Source organism: Berkeleyomyces rouxiae (assembly GCF_048999995.1).
Source record: "Berkeleyomyces rouxiae strain 22BRR77 chromosome Unknown BrBRR77_ptg000004l, whole genome shotgun sequence".
NCBI lineage: Eukaryota > Fungi > Ascomycota > Sordariomycetes > Microascales > Ceratocystidaceae > Berkeleyomyces > Berkeleyomyces rouxiae.
In genome coordinates this window covers 2,940,833-2,954,024 of record NW_027396494.1, presented here as the reverse complement: position 1 = coordinate 2,954,024, position 13,192 = coordinate 2,940,833, and the positions used below count along the sequence as shown (strand labels likewise).

The following is a 13,192-nucleotide window of genomic DNA, read 5'->3' as shown; positions in this document are numbered from 1 at the left end:
TGGACATGCAAAGCGGAGTCTAACGTGTAGTACGTCAGTATCTAGATTTAAGGACATGGAAGCACACTGGTATCCATCCACTTCGTCTGTTCCATTCCATCCATCCATACCACCATTCCATCCTCCAGATATTGAAGATAAAACAACAACAGTCATCCCATCCTCGTAAGCTAACCTACACCCTGTCACAAACAACCAGAATTGACAAGATAACCCCATGCAAAAGTTCTCACCCGAAAGAGAAAATTCCGCACCGGCTGAGACAAAATCAACCCTATCGATGATTGACCGACGGTGTGTCGTGTCGTCTTCTACTGGCATGTCCCGAGCTTGGTTACAGCTGTGGACAGTTGCACATATGTAGAGTTGTCTGTGCTCTTTGGATGTCGATGTCAAGTCGTTGCCAAGACCGAAGGGTTCTAGTAGCAATGCTTCCATCACCGAGGGATTCAGTAAGTCAATCGGCTCCACGCCGCGGTCCAAATTTGGCTGCTACGGACATCGACAACTTGACGGTGGAAATTGTTGGACTCTCGTAAATACATACATTTAGTTATGTAGTTGGCTACTTGTATTTGTACATGTCACCAAAAGAATAGGCAGGAGCGACTCGACAAAGCCGGGATCGTGACACATCTATAAATACACTTGAACTGGAGTAGTTGCCCTTTTCAATTATATACATTCCCTACATTCTCATCGTGTCTCCTCCATTTCGTCGACTACAAACCTTGCCTCGCAGCGATCTTGCTGGGGCTGTTAACCACCCTCAAAACAAAGAGGCTGGATGCCTAGGAAGACCATGGCTAGTTTTGTTTTCTTCATATCTTTGTGACTGCCAGAGCATAGTGCAGAATTCCAACGCTTTGTGAAACGCCTACATCGTGCTGCAGGCCCTTTTCGGGTGGAAGTTCCGGCGAGGTTTCGGCCGCAGTACACGAACTATCCGACGACATGGAGATAGATGCTCGCATATTATCGCGAATCTTCCAGCCTCGCAGCACCACTAGCGAGCCAGCAGCCACAATGTACATGCAGCCGACAAAAATCTGCGCCCCGATGTACTTGCCTGTGCCAGCTACAATCTCTAGCGCCATGGCCTCGCTAAAGGTCGATGGCAGTACGAGGACTAGCCACATGAGATTAAGTGCCGACGGAATATCGGCAAGGCCGACAACCTCGGCTGTCACGGGTGCCACAGTCGTCCAAAATGTGCCGGCGACTGCACCGCCAACAATGGCGAAGAATACAAGCACGCCGAACGACTTGGCTGGAATCCAAACGGCGAACACGAATACGGCGCATAGAAGAGTCATGAAGGCTGCCATGTTGATTCGCCCCGAGCGGTCGCTAAAATACCCCACAAACGGGCGACCGACGCCCTGGCCTAGGTTGAACATGGCACTAACAAGTGCGGCATCAGAGGCGCCGAGCCCGATACTGTTGGCGTAGTTGGCAAGACTGAAAATCAAGACGATGTAGCCCAGCAATGAGAACCAGCCGTAAGCTAGCAGTAGGAAATATTCTAGTCGGCGAAACAGCTTGGTATCAAAGGCACTTTGGCGAGACCCGACAGCAGCGTGTCTGTCTTTGACGAGGGCAGAACAAAAGGCGTTCACAACAAAGGCCGTGATGCCTAAGATTCGATATGTCCACGCCACACCATGTTTCCGCAGCATTACGCCCGATACTAGAGAGTAGAGCAGGCCGCCCATTCCCGAGCCGGCAGCTGAGATGCCATTTGCCAAGGACCGCTTAGAAGTGAACCACTGCGGGATGACGTTGGAGCTGGGTACAAACAGGAAACCCATTCCGACTCCGAACAATAACCCCTGTGTCAGAAACAGGTGCCACACCCTGTGAGCAAAACTAGCGCCTATCAAGCTTGCAGCCTCGACCACAACGCCTATGTACATGGTCGGTTTGGTGCCGAAGCGGCGGGTGCACATGATGGCGAGGGGAGAGATCAACAGGGCACATGAGATGCTAAGAGATCCGATGAAGGCAAAGTGCAGCGACGTAGCACTGGGGTATGTCTTTTCCTTGAGATAGTGGGCGAGGAAGACGCCGTAGCTGCTATTTAGGCCCCACGTGTGTCCGTTGATGACGGCGACGCACGCCGTGCACACCCAGCCGTAGCCGCCGTCGGGCTGCAACGGTGCCTGGGGGTTGGACCCACTGGGGGTAGGCTCTGGTGCAGAACCAGCGGGCGCCCGCACGAGCCTGCGCCCGCTGGCGTTGGCCATGTCACATGTGTCGGGAGTCGGCTGGGTTAGGGCTGCAGCGGAGGCGGGAAGAGTCGAAGGCGGCGTTGACATGATCGGAGGACACGGAAAAGGTGAGAAGCGGCTTCCGAGCGAGGCAATGAAGACAGAGGGGAAAGAAGACAACGCCAAATGCTGCCGTAGGCCGTCCTTTTAACCAGTCGGAGTAGCTGTGACATGGCGCTGGGAATAGCGCGGAGATAGCGCGGTGCATGCACGAGGGACCGACTAACAGGGGAACTGACCAATGAGGTTAGCCGCGTTGGGACTCGGCCCGGGGCTAGCACCAACTACCGTGAGTCAGCCCGACGACTGGGAGCAGGTAGACGAGGAAATATGAGTCTTGAATTGCGGCTCAAGACTGGAGCCAGCCCTCAATCTGGATTTGTAAGCATTCTCTGGAACTATGTTCCCGACAAGAGTCACCCGGCGTGCTGGACGACGCCCAAGCTTGTACGACATGCATATACACAAGTACACATGGTCACCGAGAAGACTTGCAAAGAGTTCGAGATATGCAGGGCCCGAGGGCAATAAAAAGCGGAAAAAAACCCCTTCTACATGTACATCTCGATGTCGCTTATGCCAACGGTTCCAAGCCAGCTTCAGGGGCCTTGGGTTGATCTCCATTGTCCCTATTAGCCTGGGGTGAGATATGTATTTTGATATAACCCTCCAATCTCCGAGTATCTATCACCTCTTGCTTGCTTTCCTACTTCCTACCCCCACATTCTCTATGTCATCGAGTACGACGTTGGCGTCGGTGGCCGCGCGCGGCGCCAGTCAATCTGGCTTCGAATATCCCGGATCTCTTCCTCTTGCACACCACAGTCCGTGACGGCAAAGTCAATGACGCGCTTACGGCTACCCATCAAATATCCCGACGACTTGGCGCGCCGGTTCTCCTCGCGCTGCAGTTCGCCATTACGCAGCTGCGCCTCGGTAGCATCATCCAACATGCTTCCCTCGATGCTAATGAAGCTGTGGTCATCGCGTACACCAACATCGAACCGCTTGATACGGAAGATAGCCTTGCCGTCAACGCGCATCCCAGTCTCGTCGACCCAGTAGCCAGTGGACTGCGGTGTAGCACCGCCTTCAGCACTAGCATCAACTTCCATGGCATCGTCCTCCATCTCGGCCTCCTCGGCAGCCACCCAGCGCCACGAACGCGGCAGTCGCGATGCCTCGATGCTAGCATTGAAGCGACCCCAGCAGACTACACCGATATGACCCTCGGTCTGCAGTACGACCTCGCCCTCCATCCAGGCACCAACAGCAGGCACAAACAGGTCTAGGTCGGCAGTGACCCAGGTGTAGCCGACGGCAAACTCGTCGCGGGACTGCAACTTGACGGGCTGAGCATTAGTCTCGGTAGCTCCAACTCGCGACGGCCACTGCGAGACGACAACGTTACGATAGGCCAGAAGTACACCATGGTAAATGTTGCTGTAGCGGTTGAGCAGCGGCGTGAGCAATTGTGAGCCGGCGGCGGCGGCCGGCTTGTCAAACCCGACGGGGAACAGGCAGGTTTTGATCGAGAAAGTCTGGGTGTAGAGCGGGAATTCGGGTTCGTCGGGCGCAAAATCTGGCTTGAAGTAGCCGTTGCCTGGCGGTTTTGTTTCAATGGACTGTATGGGACGGTCGGCTGCGGAGGCGGATGTGGCAGTGGGCTTCTTTTCGTCGTCAGAATCCGAGCTGGAGTCGTCACTTTCTGCGTCGGATGCAGCTTCGTTAACAGCCGGCTTGGCCTCTGCAACCTCTTCTTCTTCTTCCGACGATGACGAGTCGGCAGGAGACTCGGCCTTGACTACAGGAGTCTCCTTGTTCTTCTTGCTCTTCTTGTCTTTCTTTTCGGCAGCATCAGCAGGCTCAGCCTCGCCCTTCTTGACCTTCTTGGACTTCTTTTTCTCTGAGTCGTGAGACTTGACCTTCTGTTTTTTGTTGACGGCAGCAGCGGCGTCGGCCTCCTCATCACGAGGGCGCTTTTTTTCGGAAGACTTTGACATGGCTACGGTGGACGGATGGTTGTAGGGCGCAGAGACGGTTGAAATGGGTTTAGGTTCAATGTAAACGGCCAGCCTCTAGAATTAAAATAGAAAGAAATGAAATGAAGACGAGGCGACAAAAAACAATCGTCGGCTGGCGCAACAAAAAGTCATGATGCAAGCTTCATTGATGGGAAGCCAGCACCCAGCAGAGGAAAAAAAAAAAGTCGCGCTTATCGATAAGAACAGACATTTGACATCTTATCGCGGCGAAAAGCTTTTGTGGCTCCAGAATTGCTTATCTGGTACCGTAGCTCGGTGAGACGCCACAAGTGTGGGTTATATGTGGCGCAGTTGTCTAAGTGCCACGAAGGAGATCTATCCAGGTGGACAAGGGAAATAAGCTTGGTGATAACTAACTATAGCGCAGATAGAATGTATGGATCTCTGCGAGTAGTATTCGGCTTGCGCTGTATTCAACACCCTTTGAAGAAAGACATTGCGCTACAAATATGCCACCTCCACGCTCAACAATCTGTAAAAAGGCCTCGCTGGACAAGAGTTCCAAAATGCGATATGTGGTGACGAGGCTTCCCCATCACTTTTATAGAGCATAGCGTTGTTCTCGTTGTGGTAAAGATTTTGCAACAGTGGCGGGCTAGTCAAGGGCTGCGTGGCCTATGATTGGCTAGCTCATCTCTAATCCGACAAAGCCGGGCCGGGCGCCCATCCTTCAAACCTGTTCGTTGCTTGTTAGTCTGCCTGTGATATGGCCAAGGGTTACATTGACTTACATCAGATGGGGAGGGGGCTTTCCTCGAATTGTGATAAGAGATGAGAACACTAACCTGCATCTCAGTGCGGAGAAGGTGGCAGCGGGAGCCAAAAGAACTAAGCTAACAAATACACACATAATACACGTGTAATCGAGAAAACACTAGAAAAGGGGAGTCAGAAGAAAACAGAGTACCACAAAGATCTCAGATCAAACAGCTAAAGGGGCTACAACAACCATCCAATCTTGTTTTAGTAACAACATCTACCACCACCACCACACCAATCTATCTAGCACACAGGGCACTCTCTGTACCACGCTTTCTCCAAGAGAAACAAAGCCGTTATCGTGTGGGTCTTGGTAGCCCGTCCTATCTGTACATAGTGAGGATAAAGGTGCCTATCAAGGGGGCGGGAGCATTAAGCCGTAGCAACACCAGCACCAAAAAGGGCCTCCTGTTTCTTCTGTGGTCCAGATAAGCCACTGGTCAGAACATTCACAAGAGGTGCAACAGCTAGGACTCGGCACAGATGCCACTTCGAGCCAGACGCGGGATTCCTTCGAGTGTATCTGGGCGTCTGGGGTTGCGTTCCTAGGTATTCCCATAAGATAGATTGTATGACAGAGTCCTTCGGCACTTAAAAGACACAGTCTGCCTCATCTAGACCTTATCCTCACGCTACTGTGCTCTCTATTTCTGCAGCCTCTCATTCAACGCGATAGCAACATCAAAGTTGTCGCCGTCTTTTTCTCGTCTTCTTTTCCGTTCCTGTCCCTCCTTCTCTCGCCATGGCCGATCTGCCCCGAAGCGAGGCCGGGCCATCGGCTACCGCCATCAACGACCGAAGCCAGCTAGAGCAGTTTGGCTATGAACAGGAGCTAGATCGCAATTGGGGTCTGTTACAGAACTTTGGAGTGTCTTTTTCCATTATTGTAAGCAAGATCACATGATGCCATCTATGTGCCAAACTAACACCTTCTACAGAGTGTCATCACCGGCCTAACAACTCTCTTCGGATACGGACTGGCCAATGGCGGTCCGGCCGTCATGTCTATTGGCTGGCTGGTCATCTCTGCCGCCACCATCTCAGTCGCTACAGCAATGGCGGAAGTCTGTTCAGCTCTGCCGACATCTGGCGGACCCTATTTCTGGGCTGCCCTATTGTCACCACCAAAGTGGGCGCCTTTTATGGCCTGGTTGACAGGATGGTTCAACTTCCTGGGCCAGGTAGCTGTGACTACAGGTATCAGCTTCGGTCTGGCAGGGCTTATTTCTACTGCCATTACGGTCAAAAACCCAGACTACGAGCCGACCGAGGCCAAGACCATTGGAATCTACGCCGCGATCTTGTTCTCCCACGGTCTCATCAACACATTTGGCGCAAGTACGTTGCGCCACTTAAACAACCTGTCAATTCTGCTGCACTCGGTTGGTGTGACATCCATCTGTATTGCCGTTCTAGCAAAGGCGCCTACCCACCAGAGCGCTAGTTTCGTCTTTGGCCACTTTGTAGACGGCACCGGTGTCGATGGTCACGAAGGCTGGAGTGAGCGCGCCAGCCCAGCATATGTCGTGTTTATTGGCGCTCTCATGTCGCAGTTTACACAGACAGGCTTCGACGCATCTGCCCATATGTCCGAAGAGACACAGAACGCCTCGTGGAGTGCGCCTATTGGCGTAGTCTCGAGTGTCGGCTGCTCGGCCATCTTCGGGTTTTTTGTGCTGCTATCGTTTCTGTTCTCCATCCAGGATCTAGATCGCACAATGAACGGCCCATACGGCCAGCCGGTGCTGCAAATCCTGGTCGACTGCCTCGGCGAGAATGGTGCCGTTGCCGTCTTTTCTATCATATGTGTGTGCGTTTGGCACTGTGGACTATTCAGTATTACCAGCAACAGTCGCATGATGTATGCGTTCGCGCGAGATGGCGGCATTGTAAGTACCTTCCGGGGCGTATCCTCATTATCATCCTTTGTTTAACTAACCACTTGTCGCCATGTAGCCCGCCTTCTTTGATAATGTCAGCACATCCTTCAAGGTTCCGATCCGCGCCATCTGGCTGGCCATTGTTCTTGCCTTCATCCTGGCTCTGCCTTCTCTCGGCTCGGACGTGGCCTACGCCGCCGCCACATCTATTGCCACCATCGGGCTGTACATTTCCTATGGGTTGCCGGTCATGGCTGGCCTTATCTGGCACAGCGAGTTTGAAAAGATGAAGGGCCCCTTCAACCTACATGGCTTCTCACGGCCTGTGGCTATTGTTTGCTGCCTGTGGATTGCTCTCATCACTGTCGTCTTCTGCCTCCCTAACGCTAACCCCGTCACCACCCAGACCCTCAACTACACTCCTGTTGCTGTTGGAATTCTGTTAGCTGGTACGCTGGGCAGCTGGGTATTATATGCACAACGCTGGTTTGTTGGGCCATCACTCGAGATTCAAGAGGCCATCCGTGCCATGAACACTTCAGTTCTGCCACCCGCGCCGGAGAAGAGTGCAGCAACAGACGTCAAGACGCCGTGAGAGCTACATGGCACAGAAGATAGGGGATAACATTGTTGTATAATTGGTAGTTCCAGACTTTTAACTATTTATATTGTAATGTTGTAATGCTTCAGTGGTAATTTGACGTCTTTATTTACCCAATCAAAATACCACAACGGATACTTAACTACGTCAACTCGTGTCTTGTCTTTCCATCAAGTCTCCGACCAACCCTGCCTCATTCAAGGCAGTGTTTGCCTCTTCTACCTCAAATACATATACACTTGCTGGTTCTATTTGCATGCAAGTATTTGTTATCCCTTGCTCACTGCATGTTTCTTCGCCTAATCGGTTCGACAGATCAAGTTGGCGCTCAAGGAGCGAGACAACCCTGGTCTATATATGCAAGACGATTATACCCTTATGCATGGATTTGGCTGTGGCTTGGCTGTTCTAGTTCGTGTGGAGTTGAGCCTCTTTCTAAAATGGATACGATGGGAAAAAGAAGGGCAAGGAAAGGTTATCCCTCCGTAGATGCGCTTCTACTTTCATGTACCTGCGCACCTTGATTCTAGAAGCCAGAGGTGTCCGAAAAATTGTCTATCTTCTGTCTTAACTTGGCCTATGGTCTCGGTACTGATTGATGTGCACGGGCTTCTTTGACATGAGAAAAACAGAGAACATGCCATGCCAGACCCCTTCTCATATTTGTCTGTACATGCATACACACACATCAGCCAGCCTACTTTTTGATTGATTAAATTGTTTGATGGCCAGCTAGCACAACAACAGATGGCCCTGACTCTAACTGGCTCTTCAATCCACGGACGCTATTTTGTGCTCTTTTGTATGGGCTAAACCCAACGGAGGCCGTCTATAATCCCCGGGGCCTCATCCTGCCCGACTTGGACTAAGATCCAGGCTCATCTCCGCATACCATGGCATATTAAGCATTGGGCCTCCAGACGAAGGCAAAAAAGGAGACTTTTTTCTACTTTGTGCTCTTTTTGAGGCCAGTGAATGGGACAGAAAACAAAAGTATGTGCGTGCGTGCCAGTGCATCAGAGGTGAAGCATTGGCTGCATAATTTCTTTCATTTGTAGAACGCCTAAGCTTATGCCAGTGGCCACTGTTTTTTGCCTGGTTTTTTTTTCTAGTTACCTATGCTGATCAGTACCGTAATGCACAGAGACAGTCAACCTCGCCACTGGATTTGCTTTTTTTCTTTTCCTCATGTCCAGTGGCCTTATCTCGTCTGGTCTCAATGTCAAAGTCTCCCCCTGATGACTTCAGCTTATCAAGTCGTCGTCCTCGAGGCCCCAGGAGGCAATTTCTCTTCGTTGTTCACGCCAGCGAATGGACTCGACAGGGAACACAAAAAGGCAATACCCAGGAAGTCTAAGCATTAGCCACCTCAATATGGTATCTGCCACAATCCTTCGAGGCATGCAATCAGCGTCGCGAACTATCGGAGCAAGTACGCCATATCAAAAAGCAATTGTCGTTTTTTCTTGCAACCCCGAGTCTACTTGCAACCCCGTGCCCATAATCTCTATACGCATTTACGTACTTCTTGTACAGGATACTTGGTACTTACATGGCATTGGCATCATCATTGCCCGTGCAATTGAATGCCCGTTCTGACGACTGGCCGTGTCACACGCAGACCGACCCCATAAGCCGTAGTCTTGTCAGAAAAAACACACAGACTAAATATCAGAGTACAGACCGACCTGACAGAAATGAAAGTCTTTGAGCATATGGCCCAGCCAGCGACACCCCAAGGTAGCTTTGCTTCCCGCCTGTTCAAGTACATATATTCATATTCGTATCTGCTGCTGGCTGGCTGTCTTGCCCTAGTGGTTCTTGAGCTCGCCCTCACCCGCGCCCTCTGAGATGCCGCCCCTAAATCTCACCCAGGTTGGGCTGTGGCGGGGCCCACACATGGTCTAGACTTATAATTTGCTGGCGCTGACCTTTCCTCTTTCGCTAGCCGCAGCCCAATGGATTACCCCCCCCCCTTCCATTTGGCGGTATGGCCTGTCAAGGATATAGCTGGACCGGGCTTCAGCAGACATTGAAGAGCGAAACAGACCGTGAGAGATATATATATCTTGAGCCCCGTGCTTTGGGATCCTTTGAATGGAGTGAGAGTGTGTCTGTGATTGACTGGCCAATCTCTCACCTTCATGTACTCACGTCTTAATGTTTTTTTCTTCTATACTCTGACTACACGCCTGCCCGCATATAATAATACCTAATCCTCGGGTACTCTCCTCCACGCATTCATTCGTGAACCTCCCTCCAGTTTTCTTGATCACCCGCTCTCATCCGTCCGACGTCTTCGCTCTCACCCACAAACCATATTAAATGTTTTCGACCATATTATCAGCACCCTCAAATCCAACATACGAACTTTTGCACGATCGGTAACTAAAAGCACCGGGCACCATTCTGCGCTCCGGCTTCTTGAATCTACACACAAACGCCATAATTGCATCACTCTCCAGCCTAGCTCTCCAACATGTCGCCTTCTACATCCCATAGCGAGCTTACCATGCAGTACTTTCTGCAATTGCAAGCACAGCATTCAGCACTGATGTCGCAGATTGACGCTCATCGCGCCTCATCACTCGAACCTTGCTTTACTGCTTCTTCTGCTACCATTGCTGGTCCCACGGCCACCGCTACATCTCCTTCTACCATGCCCTCTTCGCCCTTCGCTCTTTCCCGCGAGCACTCGCGCTCCTCTCGCCGATCGTCGCTCAACGCCTCAACCAGTCTGGACCTCTGGCCGTGGGCCAACGAAGAGCTGGACGTACAAGCCGAGGAGCGTCAGCTGTCTAATGTCAACGAGGACATCAAGCGCACGCTGACTGAGCTTCTCAACTGCGATGATGTGCGCAAGGATAACAACCGCCGCTTGTGGGTACAAAGCCGCCTCATGGAGACAGAGCGTGAGCTGCGGTCCGGAAGAAGACGGCGCAGTGCAGCCAGCAGCGAGGCCTGAACCAGGCCGGCTTGTCTGAATATCCAGAGAAAACACAAGAGACACCCCAAAACCGTGCTAGGCATAGACCATCACGCCAGTTCCGTCTGGGTATAGCCCCTCGCCCAACAAAACTCAAAAAAGCATAATTAAGTCTCCAACTAGGCCAGCACCGGCATCCCTTATGGACCAATCACGGCCCCTCTTGGCGCTTCAGCTTTTGATTCCGTCCGCCTCCGTCGAACCACCTCAGGCGACCTATCTCCTTTCCTTCTCCCCCAATCTTGTCTAGTTCCCCTCACACTCTGTCTTTGCCTTGGCATGACCAAGCCCCTCACTTAACGTAAGGCTGTCATCTTGTTCCAGTGTTTTGTTCATCGTGTGACATTTTCTTTTCTGTTTTCGCACCTTTCCGTGTCGGTTGGACACGCCGCATATTGGCTATTCCGTTTTGTTTGAAGAGCGTTTTCATTTATAGAGCAGCCAAGTCTCTCTCGGGACTCTGGTATACATACACACATATTATTTGTGAGGCAGCTTGAGCGTAACTATGGTCGTATTTTGTAGTGAATACTGCCGGCTTTCATAGGACCTGGGATCAGACTAGGACTAACACACTTTCGTAGAAAATAAAGTTGGGCTGAGACAAGAGATGCGAATCCTTGAAAGGTTAGCGTGTAAGTAGAGTCCTAGCGCTAGGCTTTAGTAGGGTTACAATCAAGACAAGGGACGATATATGCCTTGATTGTACTAGGGTTATAGTGCCATATTGCGCTTCACGTGATCTCACTTCGTCACGTAATCGCGTCGTCATCTCAACTTTTGCGATGGTCCACATCTTGAGACTCCGACTTTGTAGCATCATCACCGCGATAGGAGCTTCCAAAGCGCCACGATGTCAGTTCTGATTGAAACTAGCGCCGGCGATCTTGTCATTGATCTGCTTGTCGACTATGCGCCAAAGCTCTGTGAGAAGTGAGTTCTGCGCCGCCAGCGCCTCATGTAATTTGCCCATTAATTAACTATTAACTTCTGTGTGGCATTGTAGTTTTCTCAAGCTTTGCAAAGTCAAGTACTACAACTTTTCGCCCGTCCACTCAATCCAAAAGAACTTTTCGTTCCAGACCGGCGACCCGCTTGGCCCTTTTTCAGCCGAGTCTGATGGCGGCACCTCGATCTTCGGCCTGCTCTCTGGCAATCCAGCACAAAAGTCGTTTCCCGCTGAATTCAGTCCAAAGTTGAAGCATGCCGAGCGCGGAACGGTCAGTATGGCTACAGTGCCAGCCGAATCCGGCAGCGGCAGCGATGGCTCGGATGTAGTGCGCTTGGCTGGCTCACAGTTCATTGTGACGCTAGGCGACGAGACCGACTATCTAGACGGCAAGGCTGCTATATTTGGCAAGATTGTCGAAGGCTTTGATGTCTTGGAGAAAATCAATGGCGCATTCACCGACGAAAAAGGCCATCCGCTGGTCGACATCAGACTGTTGCATACGATTATCCTCGACGACCCGTTTCCCGACCCCGATGGCCTCGCTGCCAAAGAACCCCCACAGTCGCCGGTTCCAAGCAAAGCCCAGCTTGCTACAGTTCGGATCGAAAGCGAAGACGCACTTAAGGACAATGATAACATGGACGAAGAGGAAAAAGAGAAACAGCGCCGCGAGCGGGAAGCTCGCGCGCAGGCTTTGACGCTCGAGATGATGGGCGATCTGCCTTTTGCTGATGTTAAGCCGCCCGAGAACGTCCTGTTCGTGTGCAAGCTGAACCCTGTGACGACTGATGAAGACCTGTCGTTGATTTTCGGCCGTTTCGGCCGCATTGTTAGCTGTGAGGTGATTCGCGACAAGAACACGGGCGACTCGCTACAATACGCCTTTGTTGAGTATGATGAGAAGGAGGCCTGTGAGCGTGCCTATTTCAAGATGCAAGATGTGCTGATCGACGACCGTCGCATCCATGTTGACTTCTCGCAAAGCGTGAGCAAGCTTAGTGATGTGTGGAGAGACGGCGCGAATAAAAAGAGGCAACAGAGGCGCGGTGGTGGCTGGGGTGGTGTTGATCAGCTGGAAAAGCGCAGCCAGTACCGCGAGCAGAGTAAGAGCACAGAAACGACCTATGACATGGTGCATGGAAACGAGGAGATGAAGGGCCGCATGAGGAGCCGGAGTCCCAAGAGCGGAGAAAGAAATCGAGATCGGGATCGGGAGCGAGATGAAGAGAGAGACAGAAGAAGAGGTTTTGATGATCGAGATCGGCGTCGGGATCGAGACCGCGACAGAGGCCGGGACAGAGATTATCGCAACAGTGACAGGGATGGAGACCGGAACACTGATAGGCACCGGGATAGCGATCGAGATCGCAACAGAGACAGACACCGCAATGGAGGTGACCGTGATAGATACCGGGAAAGGGACGGACGTCGGCGCCGGGATGGCTACTGATTCCTGGGATCCTACAATACGGAACGCGGAGATGTAACGCGCAAATACCACATCGGCAGTACGGGTTATACATGTATACACCCAGAGAGATGAGATCAGACCTAGGCTAGGTCAGGATGTACATATGCACCACCATAACCACACACAGCCGCACGACAGAGTACACTACAGCAAGCTTGATGCTGCGTCCACATGTCACTACCATCAGCTTCGAGCTTCTTTGGACGCATCGCGAAGCTCCCCACACCA

At 51.8% G+C, this 13,192-nt stretch overlaps 5 protein-coding genes across 5 annotated transcripts; 3 read left to right on the top strand and 2 right to left on the bottom strand.

Annotated features, from left to right (window-relative positions):
• Positions 1–821: 821 nt before the first annotated feature.
• Positions 822–2,318, bottom strand: BROUX77_005077 (uncharacterized protein; the record flags this gene model as incomplete). Its single annotated transcript, XM_073749910.1, has 1 exon — positions 822–2,318. The coding sequence occupies one exon, from the start codon at positions 2,316–2,318 to the stop codon at positions 822–824; it is 1,497 nt and encodes a 498-aa protein (XP_073605534.1).
• Positions 2,319–2,998: 680 nt separating this feature from the next.
• BROUX77_005076 (uncharacterized protein) lies at positions 2,999–4,273 on the bottom strand (the record flags this gene model as incomplete). The annotated part of the gene is made up of 1 exon (XM_073749909.1): positions 2,999–4,273. The coding sequence occupies one exon, from the start codon at positions 4,271–4,273 to the stop codon at positions 2,999–3,001; it is 1,275 nt and encodes a 424-aa protein (XP_073605533.1).
• Positions 4,274–5,816: 1,543 nt separating this feature from the next.
• On the top strand, positions 5,817–7,549 carry BROUX77_005075 (uncharacterized protein; the record flags this gene model as incomplete). The annotated part of the gene is made up of 3 exons (XM_073749908.1): positions 5,817–5,960; positions 6,013–6,963; positions 7,031–7,549. 3 exons carry the CDS (start codon positions 5,817–5,819, stop codon positions 7,547–7,549), a joined length of 1,614 nt encoding a protein of 537 aa, XP_073605532.1.
• A 2,485-nt stretch (positions 7,550–10,034) lies between these two features.
• BROUX77_005074 (uncharacterized protein) lies at positions 10,035–10,520 on the top strand (the record flags this gene model as incomplete). The annotated part of the gene is made up of 1 exon (XM_073749907.1): positions 10,035–10,520. One exon carries the CDS (start codon positions 10,035–10,037, stop codon positions 10,518–10,520), a length of 486 nt encoding a protein of 161 aa, XP_073605531.1.
• An 874-nt stretch (positions 10,521–11,394) lies between these two features.
• BROUX77_005073 (uncharacterized protein) lies at positions 11,395–12,943 on the top strand (the record flags this gene model as incomplete). Its single annotated transcript, XM_073749906.1, has 2 exons — positions 11,395–11,474; positions 11,548–12,943. The coding sequence occupies 2 exons, from the start codon at positions 11,395–11,397 to the stop codon at positions 12,941–12,943; spliced, it is 1,476 nt and encodes a 491-aa protein (XP_073605530.1).
• Positions 12,944–13,192: the final 249 nt, after the last annotated feature.